The sequence below is a fragment of the Chanos chanos genome, chromosome 6 (genome assembly GCF_902362185.1).
Source record: "Chanos chanos chromosome 6, fChaCha1.1, whole genome shotgun sequence".
Lineage (NCBI taxonomy): Eukaryota > Metazoa > Chordata > Actinopteri > Gonorynchiformes > Chanidae > Chanos > Chanos chanos.
In genome coordinates, this window is record NC_044500.1 from 36525356 (window position 1) to 36542255 (window position 16900).

General features: G+C 40.6%; 1 protein-coding gene across 1 annotated transcript; it reads right to left on the reverse strand.

Moving 5' to 3' along the window:
- Positions 1-1333: 1333 nt before the first annotated feature.
- On the reverse strand, positions 1334-6205 carry LOC115814589 (bactericidal permeability-increasing protein-like). The gene is made up of 15 exons (XM_030777484.1): positions 6100-6205; positions 5871-5985; positions 5566-5694; positions 5311-5466; positions 4936-4999; positions 4753-4813; positions 4033-4124; positions 3742-3918; positions 3542-3601; positions 2559-2726; positions 1964-2031; positions 1811-1853; positions 1667-1730; positions 1503-1579; positions 1334-1375 (listed from the first exon to the last, which is right to left on the reverse strand). The coding sequence occupies exons 1-15, from the start codon at positions 6203-6205 to the stop codon at positions 1334-1336; spliced, it is 1422 nt and encodes a 473-aa protein (XP_030633344.1).
- Positions 6206-16900: the final 10695 nt, after the last annotated feature.

The window sequence follows — 16900 nt, forward strand, 5'->3', positions numbered from 1 at the left end:
GGACTGCATTACAATTCAAGAGTTTTGGTGAGATGTGGTGAAGCCTCTGGCATCTGCTACCAATGAGGAAATACCATTATGCCCTAAACTATGTATATTAGCTATTTTCCCAACAGACTGTAATTTAAGCAATAGTAATAAGAAAATGGTTGTTTTTTGCTTACTTCATGCAAAGCATCTGATAGCACAGTTTTGGAGGAATACTAATACACCAAGTGTAAGTCAGTGGTTAAAAGGATTATCACAAACCTTAGGTCTGGAAAAACTCACCTTTGTAATTAGGAAGTAAGCAGGTGCCTTTCAAAACCCTTTCAAAAGGGTCTATTTCTGGAATTTTTAGAATGTGAACATTGCTGTAGTCTTTAACTAACATTTAAACATAGTTTACTGGTGTTAAAGGAATGTAATTTGAAACATTTATGTCCCTTTGTACATATATGTACCTTTGTGTTCTGTATTTGTTTGTTACTATGCTTAAGAAAAGCAGTCAATAAATTTGATAAAAAAAAAATATAATATATATTTTTATATTATATATATAAATAATGAAAACACACAAGCATAACACATGCTCTTGAAAAAACAATAATTGAAATATTTTATTTACTCAAGAAGTGTGATTTTTAAACAAAGAGTTTAAAAGTCTATGGCTGATCATTTACTAAGTGGCCTGCACAGTCAGGATGCCTTAGCTAATTTTTAATTGGCTGATTTGTAAGCACTGATCTTTGGCATTTTGTAGTGGAACTGTAAGGGAAATTTCAAGTTTCCTGGGGGGTATTCCAGAAAGCAGGTTTAGTGAAAACTGAGTTATTTAACTCAGAACAAGTAGCACACCTCCTAATAGAAGAGCCCTGTGGCTTCATCCTCCTAGCAAAACAAAGCCATAGGGTTCTTCTATCAGGAGGCTTACCCCCCGCATGGAGAGTTGCTAAGTCTCAGAGACAAACTTCAAATGTGATGAATCATTTCCTCTTTATTTCATGCATCAGGGGAGAAGCAAACCTCAGATTAAGCAAAGTTCTCATTGAGGTTAAGGAGTACAGAGCTTTTCATACAGTAAGACAAATAAGTCCAAGGACATGTGTGGGGATTAATAAGATAGCTTAATGGAGCACAGGATACTTGGTGTTCACTTCCCAGGTGTTAGACACACAAAGACAAATGCTCATTGCTCTAACACACAGATACATTTTGCAGCATATAGTGATTAAGCAAGCACAGGTCCCTACAGTTAATACTGTACGACAGTAGGCATGAGGCACATTTTCCTTCTGAAAGTTACAATCATAATGCAAAGCGATATTTTTCCCACAGAGCAACCTCATGAGACTCATCCAGTGAAATTTAAGTCCGTCCCAATCAGTGTATAGTCCTGTAAAGAAAAGCCATTATTAAAATCTGTTATGGTGTTCATCATATGTATTTTTTATGTGGCTGAAGTATTAATATTAAACTCCATTACTGAACAAATATAAAGCCAATGCCTGTCTTAGTCTCACCTGCAGCACCTGGAGCTGAAGGTTGGTCAGATTCATTTTTCCAATAGCAGGCAGAGGATAACCTTTCCCAAGGTTAACTGTGGATAGATATGTTACTCCTACAATATTCTCAGTACATGCACAGTCACTTAGAAACGTAAAGTGTACCTAAATAAAGCCCTTACCATTAACCATGGGTACAACAACCCATTTCAGGGCCGTCGTAAAAGTCCTCTGAAGTGATTTCACCTGTTGAACATCATATTTATATTCTGATTCTGATTATATACGCTGTTGTGCAAATATTATAGTACATTTGTTCCTCTTACCTGGAATGGTCCCACGTAGCTTGTTCCTAAGGTCATGTCAATGCTGAGAGGAAAATGAAAATATATCTCACTGGGGATATCCCTTGCTATAGCTTTTTGGTCAAAATGATTTTTTGAAGTGCTGTACAAACTCTTAAACTCTGACATACACACCTGTTTAGAGTCATAGATCCAGCCACTTTCAGACCGGTCACATAAATGCGAGCACTGACATTGACATCCTGTTGATAGAGTTTAGATGTTGAGGACTATTCTGTTTCGGTGTCACAATGTGATAAGGAGGCTGGATGCATTTGCAGGTTAGTTTCTTTGTTTATCAAAATCAACAAAGACTTCCAAAACATATACAATGAAGATCTCAGGTTTTCAAGGCAACCAAAAGGTAAAGTAACATGACGTGGTGCTCAGCACAAACAGTGCAAGACCAAGAAACAGAGCGAATTAGGCAGTACTTAAACAGAACTAAAAAAAGGCTTAACGAGGTTTAACTAACTAAAGACAGGTAAGAATCATAATAGAACTGATAGGGCTAAAAAAAAAAAAGGGGGAGGTAACAGAACTCAGTCAAAACAGGACTGAACCAAGAAACCAGGAGGTAAACATACAAAAGCCAAAACTGACCACTGGGGGACGGGGGTCAAGAGGAACTAATGAAAGAGAGGGACAGAGAGAAACAGAAAGGGACAAAGAAGGACCAGGTTGTGCCATTCGGATCAAATTCATATTCAGTTTTGTTTGTGTTACTCACCAGGTTGAGTACAAATAGAGGAGAGAGTGTAGTGTTGGGCTGAATGGCATAGGCTGTGACTGTACTGCTGGCCTGCAATATCAGCTTGTCGGGCTGAAAGGTGATGATGGGCACGTTTGCTGTTTTCACGAGCACCTTCATCATCAAACCAGGATACATTTTGGCAATCTGAAAGGAAACTGACCTGTCTGGTTATTGTGGAAAATATTTAAGCATTAACACTGCCTGATATATATTCTGCCTAATCAAGTCTTAAGCTGCCATTCTAAGTATCCTTTTAGGTTGAACAGTAAAAAAGAACAAAGAGGAAGTTATGCGAGAATGCGATGGTTGTGAGTGTACAGGAATGTGCCTGTAAGCCCAAAAGAAGCATTATTGATCTGTTGTAACCTCTTATAAGCAAGAGTATCGGTCACTGCTTGAACTGTCTGCAACTTTGGGTGAAAGTATTTTAGATCAGACAAGTGAAACTGTTAAAGGGATGTCAGGCCGTGACCATCTGTCACAGTCTAAAATTGTGTCTGTGTTAAAGATAAAATCATATGTCAGACAAAGGGAAGTTGTGAGGGAGCATTTTGGGCTAAATCTGCAGTTTTCCTTTGGGAATATGTTGTGTTGAATTTCGGGGGCTGGACAGACTGGTCACGCTCCCACATCGCGCCACCTCTAAAGTTGTTTGCATCACTGTACAAATACTCTGTCATTCTCTCGGTTCGGAAAGACTGTGCTCACAATTGACTAAGAGTGCACTCTCCCATGATCATGCCATTGGAATAAAGGTAAATGATTCATCACAATTTCCCTTTCATTATCTGACATTCAGATCTACATCAGCAAATGAATTTTAAGTCACTTAAAGATACGAAGATGTTCCTGTAGATATTACATTTCATGTACATTTAAACTTTCAGAGAAATATGCAAATGATACAAATGAAATATATAAATAATGATTGTTTCCATGAAACAGTGTTAGCACTGTACCTGTGGAATATATCTTCCGAATGTTTTGGTGTTCAATCGAATGGGACTGAGGGATGGAATCTATAAAGGAAATAAGTGAGGTATCACATAAGACATGAATTACAGGTGAGTTATATCCTTTACACATGGCTGCCTAATTTTTCTGGTCTCTGTGAGTCTTTAGAGCTTATGCCACATCTGGGTTTAGTATAAAGACTCACCATGTCATCTGTGATGTACAAGCTAAGGGCTCCAGCAGTGTGATACACAAAGGCTGCTGAGTTGACAGTGAAAGCAGACAAACCAATGTAGAGCATACTGCTGTTCTGAGGGGGCAGTGAAAAAGGTGTCGGGGAGAATGGAGGCTCTCGATGCTGACCAATATTATAAAACTCCCCCTGAGAAAAAGACACAGTCAGGGTAACAAACCTCTGTGTTCTCTGCTTAAAAATGACATGGCCTGTAATATTTTTGAGCACTTGGTTGATAAGGATGCTATGAAGTGTCCTCACCTTTAAACTTAGATCAATGAATTCTTTTGAGATAACAGGAGATGCCACCATTGAGTACTCAATTTCTGCATGCTTGTCCACTTCAGCCAGAACTGAATGATGACAGAAAATGAAATAAGGAAAGTTCACTGCAATATCACTTTTGTTAAATTTGCTCAAAACCAGGGGTGTAACGATTTTATTCTTAAACTGAAAAACCGTAATTCTGTAGGCCTTGGTTTGATTCACAGTATGTGTGTCTAGTAAACCTCAAACTTTTTTTTCCATCTCAGCTTCTGTAAATAAGGTCCGCCAACCCAACCCATTTGTAACAACTGAGATCACTTGCAGTCATCTTCTTGATCAAGAACCTTAATGGCACTGATGCTTAGATTTCTTGCACCTGTTGTCATGGAGAAGAGCCTTAAAATAACTACTCAAATGAAGTTTTCTTACACTCATTTTCTTGAAAAAGGAATCTTAAAATGAATAGCACTGAGTATTACTTTATTTTCATTCTCTTTTTTTCAGAGCTTTGTTTCTGTTTGTATTAAATTAGTTCTTTTTGTGATAAAATTGTACATGTTTAAATAGAGAGAAAAACTCAGCTTTTGAATTGGTTCAGTTCTCTTTCAACTTAAACTGTGATACAAACCAAACTGTGGCTCAAAAGCTGAGGTATAAATCAAACAGTGAACAGGGTGAAGCGTTACACCTCTACCCAGAACTGAGAAGTCATACCATTTAATGTTTCCAGATGGAGGTTCATATCTGAAATTGTCTCAGCCACCAAGGGGCAGATCTGAAAAAGCAATTTTGGTGATATTTTCACAGAATGAATGAATGGCATTTTATTACAAAGTACCAAATGTTGCTTCATATTGTTATTTCATATTGTTTGTTCTCAGAATTTGAGCTTGTTACCTTTTTCTCCAAGACTTTGCGTAGAACCTTACCAGCAAAGGAATGGAGATGTTTGTATAACCAGCTGTTGTAAAAAAGTAAGCTTTATTACTGTGAGCGGTTTAAAGATTTTAGGCTGGTAAATAATATGCTGTTACATTTTCCACAGTCATATAATATTATGTTGGCACTCTGATTGTTGAATCAACCACAAACTCTGAAACATAATTTAATAACAATAGCATTATCAAACATGAGGAAGTTTCTGTGTTTGTTGTTAAATATCCCTTTCTGGCACTCAATTATTTATTTATGACAGACTGCTGCTATTGTATTATTTTCCTGTTGTGACATGCTATGACGCATTACATCACATTGAATAATTTTAACACTTACTCAGCCCCATCGCGGAACTTGATTTTAGCACTGCCTACAGTTGCTGAACAGCCGGCACTGTTGACAGCTGGGCGTCCAATCGCATTTTTCCGAATGGCAATGCTAGTGGCAATGGTCAAGTTGTTCACACTCACGTCAAAAAAGCCATTGCCCCCTCTACATAGATCCACACAATCAGAACAAGCCTTCAGATGATGTTTTCAAGTGTTATACATTTAATCAGATAAAAAATTAGTTCCTTTATTCAGGACTTACACGAGCATGTATTTGACTCTCCAGTTGCCATGCATCTTGATGAAAGCATTTCTAATGGAAAACTTGACAGAAGTGCCAGGCACCAGACGAACAGCAGACTTGGGCAACCCAACACTCACTACTTGCAACCTGAAGGGGATGGAACACATTTAGTCACTTAAAGGGGATAGGGCTAAGATGTATTATTTCACAAACCTGTCTACTGACAATACTTTCAGACAATTATTATTGACAATACTGTCCTTATTAGCAGTTGACAAGGTTATATATTGTGCTTTAAGGATCAGAACAAGGACTTTGCTTACTCTGTTAAATCATATTTGACTTTTCCAATGCGACGCCTGCCTGTAGGCCCAGAAAAGTCAGGCACCTTAATGGTTTTGAGTTTTTGTTGCAAAACAGTAATCCCAATCTGTCGACCTGTGATGAAAAACATTATTTGAGATCATGGGAAACTGGCAATTGTAATCCTTATACTGTAATATAAGTTATATTTGCAAAGCATTTTGTCTTGTGGCTTATGCCTTCACTCACCATACTCCAGTGCTTTTTGTGTTAGTCTGACTTTCACCCCTGCGTTGGTGCTCTGTGAGGCAGGGAGCAGTGTCAGTAGGACCAGCACAAACCACAGACACACCATATCCACAAAGTCCTGTGTGGGGGACACAGTGATCAGAAAAATAGGCATCTCATTACAGTACATATCAGCACTAGAATAGTACTTTGACGTTCTGACACAAATTGTCATGTCATTTATAATTAATAGCAACAACCATTTAACTTAAATTGTGTAAACTATTTTCCCGTGTCCAAACAGCACTGCTCAGCTTATCAATGACATCTCAGTTGGCATTTAGCTCTCAGTGTTCAGTTTGAAAGCTTTGCTTGAATTATTCCAACTGTCTGTAAGGCGAACTACAACTTATTGTCAAAAGGCAGAATTCCTGTTAATCTTGAATTGCCTTGACCCAGAAACTGGTCACTTGTCCCTCACTGGCTCATTTTTGGGTCAGGTATAAGCTGACGTGGGTCCACCTGCTGGGCATTTCTGCTTGATGCACCTCCAACAGTGTCACTGTGCGGGCTGCAGGGTCATCAGCTGGGAGCCGCCCTTCACTGATGTTTCGCTCCTTTTGTCGCGGAACATCTCAAGGTGGTGGAGCAGTTGCAGGGATGCCTCCCTACCGCCCCCTGCAGCCAGCCCTAGGATCCTTGCTTTCCTCACGCCTTGTCCTTTCTTTGGAGTCAGAGCCAGAAGCTCCCTTGTCCTGCCTCCTCTTCCAGGTCTTCGAGAACCTTCCTCAGTTTGGAGCCTGTGATCCCAAGAGACTTTCTTTCTTTCTTTCTCTCAAAAGCAGCCTCCATTCCCTCTTCCCATGGAATAGTCAACTCAGCCATAATGACCGTGTTAGTGGGGGTGGACCAGAGCGCAATATCTGCCATAGGGAGGTTGTGGTGATCTCTTGTGGGAACTTCAACTGAAGATCGAGGTCAGCTCTCATGTTCCACTTGCCTCCAGGTGAGAGGAGGAACTCCCTAGTGCTGCTGCTCTGAGCCTCACCCCCTTGCCTGACAAACTGGATCAGCTGCTGTGATGTTACCGGGCTGGCCCTGTTTGCTTCCAGCCTACGTGGCTCCAGGATTTTGGCTAGCTTATGCAGGATCCAGTTGTGGCACCGTCTGCACCAGCCCTGCATCAATGCTGCCTTGCAACCAGCAACGATGTATTGCATGCTCAGATTCTGGGAGTCACAAAGTTGGCAAGTTTTCTCTGAGCCGGACCAGAGATGCAGGTTCCAGTGACTGGGCAAGGTATTGTACGTGGCCCTGATAAGGCAGCTCAGCCTCACTTGGGGCATCCCCCACATATCTGCCCACGTAACGACCCTGTTGATCACAGCTTCACAGGTTGTCCAGCTCCCTCATTGCTGTTGGCTCACAGCTTTGATTTTGTAGCTCTCCTCTTCCATCTTCACAATTTCAGAGATCACAAGGTCTTTCCTTTCCTTCTTTGTGGCTTTGGACCACATTTTGGGAACTATTTCCCACCTGAAGCCAGACCTGCCTGGCTGCAGCAATCCAACAATCGATTGATGGCCTGGTCTACTGTCTGCATCGCATTGCACTTGCATCCTGTGTGAACTTGGGCCTTGGTGTTTCAAACAGACAGGTCAGGTGAGTCTCTCAACTTGAACACAAGCCTTACCTTCTCCTGTTGTAGCCCAAACTAATGGATGTCGGTGGAAGCTTCGGGTGTTTCTCTTAAACAGTGTTGTGTTGGAAAGACACTGAAGAAGGCCTAGCCATTTGCGGATGTAGTTGTTGGCTTTTGAGTCTTCACCGCTGTTGTTGAGGTGATGTTGCACATTTTGCGACTTCAGGGGCCACATAAGACATTTCTATCCCTTTCATCAGCTGGTGCCACCCAGTTGAGATCTCCTGAGTTGTGTAGCAGATATGGAAATTGTTGAAGTTATTTCCTTCTCAGCTCTGGATGTGATGAGCTGATGGGGAACAGAACTGAATGCATTTGCGAGATCCAACCAAGTTACGTGGAGATCTGATTTGCTGCTCTTGGCTGTCTGGATTTGTTCCCAGATCATGGCCGAGTGCTCCACGCAACCACGAAACCCTGGGATGCCTGCCTTCTGGCAACTGGTGTCGATATAGTTGTTTGCCTGGAGGTAGCTGATCATGTGCTTTGCCACCACCGAGAAGAATATCTCCCTTCCACGTTTAGCAGGGCAGTGCCTCTGATTCGGCTGATGTTGTGGGAGTCTTTCTCCTTTGGGATGAAGGTGGTGACTGCTCTGCTCCACGCTGATTGGATGGATTGGGTTTTCCAGGCAACGCCCATCAGCTTCCACAAAAGCTTCAGGAGCCCGGGGCGGTTCTTGTATACCCTATAGGCTATGCCACTTGGTCTGGGTGCTGATGCAGCTCTTGCTCACTCTACCACCTGTTTGACTTCAGGCTATTTGGGAGTGGTATCAAACTGGGAGGAGGGCTTGGGTGGGCGAAGTACGTGCCCTGGTAATCCGAAGGGGCTCTCCTTTTGGCTGTCACTGAGCTGATCTTTGATGTATTCCTCCTGCTCCTGCTTGGTGGTCTGCAGTGTCCTGGTCTTCATCTCCTCCAGCAGGCCTCGGGCATACTTGAAGGGGTCCCGGAAGAAGCTCATCCTTGCTTGCTCCCTATGGCCTCTGTGTTTCCCGATCCTTTCAGCTCGCCTCAGGAGTGAGTCTTCCAGCCCTCCTTTTCCTGGCCCTTGACTTTCCTCTATGATTTCCTCATCAGGCGTCGCACCTTTACCAGCTAGAGGATTTCCCTCTCCCGTGTCCCGCTCTGTTTGGGAATGATCCTCCTCTGCGGCATCACTCCAAATCTCTTTTTGCCTTTCTTGTTGATGATGTGGCCAAGGATGTTCAGTTTGGAGGTTGTGCTGCCTCTCAGCATGTTCTGGAGGGTGATGTGTAGGCTCTGGTCGAAGCTTCTCCATGCATCCTTTTCACTGGCCTTTGGCCACTTGACTTTGGGTTTTTGGATTGGCTTCTCTGATGTTCCTCTTGTGGGTTCATTGCTTGGTGTTCCATTGTGATGGTCACACTATGGGCTGTGCTGTTGTTGCTGCAAATCCTGCTGGGAAGACTGTCTTCCTCTATTTCACCAGCAGCAATGGTGGGATCAGTAGCACTGTACTAAACCTGGCTATGATTCCTCCTTGTCTGACCTGCTGCTGCAGTGCAAGCTTGCATCTGGTTGCTCCTGCCACATTTTGCCTTTCCACAGTGGACTCCCAGGCCCAGGTAGGTTGTCACTTTGGACCACCCACAGCCACATTCTCTCAGGATCCTTTGATCATTCATCGTTGCCACGCCAGTCATTACCCTGTTATCCATCCTGATTGGTCCATCTTCCATCCCGCTTCTTGTTGGACTGCTGGGCTGTTTTCTCCTTGTTCTGCTTGTAGTTAATTTAGGGAGCTCATGTAGCATGCAGTTTGATAATGTGTGGAATGGGCAACTAGCCCCTCCCCCCCGGTCTTCCCTGGTAGTCTTCCCTGGCAGCCTGCCAATGAAGACAATTGAAGAGTCGTCTTTGACCTGTCTGGCTGAATTTTGCCTTACTCTAATTGCCTTGACCTGGAAACCAGCCAAGACCATTCAAGAGCTGCTTGGAACTCCCCTTACTGATGATAACTTCCTGAAGTACATGCTTAGTTAAATCGTAGCATACCTGTTTTTTTCTGTAATAAACATTTATAGATTAAGCCTGGTTCACATAAAATTATTTGAGGATGGGTGGGGGTTAACTGTATTCAGTAGCCTTGAGTCAACTGCTGTAGTTATTTCATGTTGCATGTCTATTTCTTGTCTGTTCTTTTGTTAAGTCTCAGTCAGGGCGGTCAACCTGTGCTGAGACTCTGCATGCCCTCTACTTCCCCCCAGGTGGCTCAGGGGTAAATGTGTATGCACTGAATCGTAGCCTCCAGTGGGAATATTGATTTTACCCTGATGCTTTTCTATTTCTATAGCGCTTATATTAAATTAACAAAGAGTAGTTTAATCTATTTTATTTATTACCCACTAATCATAACTAATGAAGCAGGGAATGCTATGCTTACCATTAGGCCTTTTATTGTGAGTTTGAGGTTGGGGTTTTGTGGAGACCTTTCACCTTTAAATAACAAAACATTCCTTCTGAATGCTTTTGTATTTAGTAAGTTTTGTATTTAGTTTTGTTTCACTTTTTTTTATGTTTTTGCTTGCTTGAAGTGTGGCCTTTAACCCTGGTAGTAGGCTGCCACCCCTGATCTTCCTGCTTCCCTACTTGATGTTGGCTTCAATCAAATTGTAATTGATTGACATTCTCCCTTTGACTCTTCTTTGGTGCTTTACAACCACTTGGTCAAAAAGAATCTTGTTACATCTTTGGTGTAGCCAGCAGGACCAACTCAGGTTGTCTAGTGCATTGAAGATGTCCCACAATGAGAGTTAGGGAGGTGGAAGACTGAAAGCCTTTTCAGTGCTGACTTTCTTTCAATTCATGATGCCTTACTCTAAATTTTCCGGGGGTACAGGGGCAAATGAAATTACTTTTAAGCAATGGCAAAATGACTTGGAGATGTGGTTTAGACTGTATGGAATCCCATCAGAGTGTCAGCTAGATTGGTTCTTAAACTCTTTAGACAAAGAAGCAAAACGGGAGATAGCAATCATGCCTCAGCATAATAAAGATACTAGGGACGTACCTGAATCTGAATACGCTATTCAGGAGAGCACGTATAATGCGATGGAAACAGATATTTTTTCTACCTGAAGTTGTTCGTTATTTTTCGGGATAAAATCATGATTGACATGTCTGTGCGTCAGTCACTGTTTCTTTAAATCGTTTCATATCATTGTGGTTGGCACAAGATGAAAATGCTCATTCTGTTTGCAACATAGGACTTTGATATCACTAAGCATTTGTTTCATTTACTACACATTATTGAAAGTGATTGCTATATTTTGTAGTCGCCCCAACTGAGTCAGCACAAATTTCTTTTTTAAAATAATAATTCACGTTTCCCTAGCAAACTGCAGTAACGTTAACACATCAAGAATCAGGAACGCAGCATCATTGGAATTTAAGATTATTTCCTTGAAATAAAGGATTTTTTATATATCTTTCGTGTAAATATTTTCTATTTCCAATACAAAACAAAATCTTTTGATTTTTGAAATTTTCTTTCAGTTTCTGATTGTTCAATGTTTCCCAGTTAAAGGGGTGGTGGGGTTCAGACAGTTTGTAATACTTAGTTCATTTAAAATAAAGAGAGAGAGAGAGAGAGAGAGAGAGAGAGAGAGGGAGAGAGAGATATGAAAATTACACTATGAGGATGTGGAAAAACATTTTAAAATTAATTTTATGCCAATATTTGTCATGACTGTGGGTTGTAATTCCTTTTTTGGCCATAGGGGTCCTCAGTCTTTTTGTTTTGTCCTTGTCACATGTTCAGTTTCCCTTTTGTTCATTATTGATATATGTGTATCACCTGTGTCTTGTCTTGGCTGTCCATTTAAACCATGAGCTGCGTCCAAAACCGCATACTACATACTGCACGCTAAAGTTGCATTGAAGTACGTACTGCAGGAGTACGCACTAAAAGATTGTAGACAGAAAATACGCTAGAATTTGGACGCACTAACGAGGTAATCAAATTGCGCCACATTTTTGGGCGTGAGCTTTATAATCACGGTTTAATGACGGCTACCTGTAAACAGACACAGCAGTACATTTAAACACCGCATCAGAAACGCCCTTTTTTTCCATATAGCCTTATGGGACTGAAAAGTGTCCAGTGCTCACATACTTCGTTTTTCCAATGGAAGTAGTATGTCATCCGGGTACTATTCACATACTACTCTAGTAGTACGTCCAAATACATAGTATGCATAATGTTGGCGTACTGTTTTGACGTACTATTTAGTAGGTTAGTATGCGGTTTTGGACGCAGCAATGGTCTTTTGTTCACCCGTTGCTTAATCTTTGAGCCATTCTCCCTGTGTTCTTGAGTCCTGGTTCACGTAAGATTTCTGAGTTCTTGTTTTTTTGTTGGACTGTGTCGTGTTTTGCTTTTTGGAGAAAGTTTTTGTTTGCCTTTTTGGATTGTGCCTGTTTTTCACTTTTTGACTTGCGGCTTTGCTTGTTTTTTTAAAAGGTCTTTTTGCCTAAGTTTTACCCTATTTGATCTAATTTTCTTTTTTCCCTTTTTGGATTGAGCAGCTTTCTTTTTTTCTGGACTTTTGAGATTTTGTGTTCCATTAAAACCCCTTTTTGAGATCTACCTTCTCTCCCGTGTCTGACTCTGCAACTGGGTTCACTGTAATCCTGGGTGGAGCGTTTATTGGTGTTTCGTCTTCTGCCCTAGCAACCCGGGTTCGAAGCCCTCTAGCTTTGTGACAATATTAAAGCAATTTCATGCTTTGAAGTTGCAAAAATTGCGTTGCCAATGAATATTAGGTTAGAAAATACAGCATTTGCCCTATTTAACATGACTTCTGGCGTAAACCATGCCCACTTCCAGTCTACTATCTGAATACACAGACAGATAATTTTGCTGGTTGAACAGATACAGATAATGATGTCTCTGTACACCTCTAAAGGATACTGTCCAAAAGATGTTTGGTAAGCTTGAGGAGTTATATGCTAGTGCTGCAGCATTCTGTTTCTCGCTCTCTGTTCTTCAGCTCTAGGCAACGGACTGAAGAGTGTGAGAGCTTTTGCTCTTTGCCTACAGGAATGTTGGCAGAAGATGATGATCTGAGGTGCTCAAAACATTATGAACCCTGATGTGCTGAGGCAGGACCATAGTTTAAACAAAAACATGTTAAAGTTGTTTACTGTGTCTCTGTGTTTGCTCTCTCAGTTTCCAATTTATTTCTGAACACATTCATTCTAAAAGCAGTCAGAGTTAGACAGTATTCCTTACTGTGTCCCATGAGGACATAGTAACTATGATCATCTGTAATAACTAACTCGTCCTCTTTTTGATAAAACATACACAAGTTCCAGCGAAATTCAGTGTCCTCTATGACTGAGAAAACTTTAGTGGCAGAAATTCTTGCTTTCAGTCTAACTATAAAGCAACAGCAGTGTGAAATAAGAAAACCCTGACTTCTTAATGTAACATTCTTTAACATTTTTGGAAAGGCCTGGTTATAATGGATATTAGAGCCTCAACTGATAAATCGGCGTGCCGATAGTATCGGCCGGCTCGAGCTAATTGCAGATAAATCGGTATCTGTATTTATAACGGCCGATAAATGACAATTAAAACACGGAAGATGGATCCTTCAACCTTGTTATGACATTCATGTCAGCAATGACTGGTTTTGCTGTGGTGACGTGAAAGTTGGTACAGGCAGTCAAACATCAAAATTACGTTTAACGTTATGGTAGTTGGGTGGTGTAGACTAAACTGTTGACAAACTTAATTTTAGGTTTATTTATGAAACAGCAATGTAATTCTAGCGAGTAAACAAACAACAGTCTTGTCATTTCTCCCTCCTCTCTTCTAAAAACTTTCTATGGCAACATCGCTTGTAGCAGCTCATAATGCTGTCCATTACTAAATTAGGTTACCAACAAAGCAAGCTAATGCCATGTTTATTAGTGGAGAACCGCTAACGTTAATGAGCAATTAAACTGTAATGTTTAACTTATTTTGCCTAAATGGAGCAATGCTAAATACATCTGTGACTCGCATATCTGTAGTTACAGTCAGTGCATTGGAAATTATTTACCCAGAGGGGAGATGTAAATAAATGTGAGCTGAACAAGTATCTAACATGTATTGGTAGCCAAATAAAGTTTCTCTTTCAAAACGTGCTGTGTGAAATCCCAAAGTCGCAAGTCCTCGATATGACATGACCACTGTCATATAGTATTAGATGCGTTCAGCAGCAGCGTTTACTCTAGATCACTGTATCAGTTCAAAGCATTATTTATCAAAACTTAAATATATTTTGTTATACCTCTGTTCAAAGCACTACTTATGACAATAAAACAAGTCTATTTTTAAACTACATTATGGCATGCTATCTTGGTGAGGACTCTTAGATAACTACACATAACAAATGTTAGAGAAACTATGTCTATGTTATTGTTTCTGAAAAAAAAGGAAAAAAAAAAGAATATCGGCTGATATATCATTATCGGATTTTAAAGTCATCAAATATCAAAATCGGTATCGGTCTGAAAAATCCTATATCGGTTGGGTCCTAATGGATATATAGTACATGCATTTTACCTGTAATTACTGCGGGGAAATGCTGTACACTCTCGCCTCTGTCTGAGCAGCAGAGCTGTAGCTTGTCATTTGGCAGTGTAGACTGAAAGAACAGGAAAGGAACATGACTTCTTATTCACATGCAGCAGGAAAAGATTGGTTCAGATATTCAAATGTTGACTTAGATCGCTGTGTGGTTACACTCACCACCACTCATAACCAGCCAAGTTGAACTCACTCACCAACAGTGATACAGAAAACCATATCATTCCCTTAAGACCATAGACTGAATTTGTTCACCATTGTCACAGAATGCTTGCTCTTAAACAGATAATGCCAAGATTGCATTCTTTTGTGATGTAAGAGACAATTCTGTTTGATTTAAGACAGCAAGAAACTGCACCATGTAATGTGTGCTTTTTTGAGTTTGGTGAATTTAGATAGGGTAGGTTCTATTGTTTCATGTCTTCTTTCCTTGAATTGAATTGAAGATTAAAAACAAAAAACTACTTAGCTTAATGATATGTGTTGTGTCACACCTGGGAGTGGGAATGGCACGTATCACTTTCCAGGTGTGAGGTGTGAGAAAACAGCCAGAGAGGCAGTTAAAACAAAGAGCAGATTAATTTATTTGATGTTTCTCTGGCCACTGATTATCATAAAATATTTGAAATGAAAGATGGCTTTCTTGGCCTATGGCAAAACAAATGGATAAAGCACTGGCCTCAGAGGTCTTCTCAAAGTCCAATCCAATGTCCTCTCATTGTTTTGAGAGGCTCTTTATTTTACTTGGCCCCATGAAGCAGTCAGTGCATAAGGGACATGTGTGGCTCTGTCCCTTGGACCTTGAGTAGGGACAGGTCCCCAATGGCTCAGGCTTGTGAGGGAAAAATATCGTTTTGCATGATGACCCCAACTTTTAGAAGGACAATGTGCTTCATTGTCATATTGTCATGATGAAGTCTTAATGTTGTAGGGACCTGTGCTTTCTTAATTACTATATGCTGCACAATGTATCTGTGTGTTAGAACAATGAGCATGTATTATGTAGAAGACAAGGCCTCTGTGTGTTTGTAACACCTGAGGTTGAACACCAAGTATCCTGTGCTCCATGAGAGAAGTTATCTTGTAAACCACCACACATCCTTGGACTTGTTTGTCTTACTGTATGAAAAGCTCTGCACTCCTTAACCTTGGTGAGAACTGTGCTTCATCTCTGAGGAGTGTTTCTCCCGTGTGCATGTAATAAAGGAAAATGACTCATCACATCTTAAGCTGTCTCTGAGACTTAGCAACTCTCCATACTGGAAACTCCAAATTTCCCTTAAATTATCTGGCAGCAAGGATGGAATGGACACTCTATTGACCATCACCTGAGCCTGGACTGAAGGGTAACCGCGCAAGATTCCATAGGTGGAATTCCGCTCCCACAAACGGAGGACTGAATCCCGCCTGACGTCGTGCACGGGGAGCGGCCAGTGGATGCTCCATCCAGATTAATAAAGTAAGTAAGTTGTTAGGAATCATTCCTATTGATTGACGTAGGGAAGGTCTTGGAACCTACGTGAATTTAAGAGTAAAAGCATGCAATGAATACAAATAGTGTGAAGTGTTGTCAAGCTTTAACCGTTTTTTGTGCGGATGCAGCAGATTTTGATAAAAAGGGAATTTTTATTTTTGTGTGGTAGTGAATATCAGAGTTTTTATTTGAGTCCTTCATGGTATTGGAACGAATTGTCATGTAAGTCTTTCGTTGTATTGAAAACATTGTTTGTGTAAATCTTTTACGGTGTCCGGTAGTGAAAAAAGAAAAAAAAGAAGGGGGAATTTTGTTTTTTATGTTGTTCTTCGCCACGCGCTTTGTGTGTCTGAATATTTGGTACATGTGAAGGAGAAAGACAGAGAGAAGGGGCCCCTCTATGTGCTTATGCCTTCTGTGTGCTTGTGTGTGTGTGTGTGTATGGTGCATGTATAAGAGACAGTAAGAGAAAGAGTCACTGAAAAAGGGAGAAGAAAAAAAGTATCTTGTGTGAGCACTGATTGGTCAAGTGAAAACTAGGTAGTCAGATAAATAGGTCTACGAGATTCTATGTGAAGTAATAGAGCGTAGGTGTAAGAGAGGCACTAGAAAAGAACATGTTTTGTTCTTTATTTTATCTAGTTTTTGTTTGTTGATTTAATGTGACTATTTGGAATAAGTAAAATTTCTGGCTCACTAATACCTGTTCTCACCTGAGTCACATTTGGCACAAGACCACACATTATTATAAGCGATAGTTATAACAATGTTTGTATTTGGCTGAACCACTCCAGTTAAGACATTAATCCCTGTGTGTTGTTACGTTAAAGTTGGATTGATTTCTCTTTTTTTTATTTTTGGATCTTTACTGTCATGTTTTCTAAACTATATCCTCAAGTGATAAACCCATACTTATAAAAGTAATATTTGTCGTTGGGAGACTAAACTGATTATGATGATGTTCCAACTGCTGTGTTCTTACTGTGTTTTCTTCTTTTAACCTGTTACACTTTGTTTTTCCTGGTGGTTTCTTCTTATTAAGG

Excerpts from the sequence above, each read along its gene's own strand:
- LOC115814589 (XM_030777484.1), bottom strand. The coding sequence starts at position 6,205 with ATGGTGTGTCTGTGGTTTGTGCTGGTCCTACTGACACTGCTCCCTGCC. Across the intron at positions 3,919-4,032 it reads TCATTGATCTAAGTTTAAAG|GGGGAGTTTTATAATATTGG; the intron begins GTGAGGACACTT and ends TCTTTTTCTCAG. Across the intron at positions 1,854-1,963 it reads GGATCTATGACTCTAAACAG|CATTGACATGACCTTAGGAA; the intron begins GTGTGTATGTCA and ends TTTTCCTCTCAG.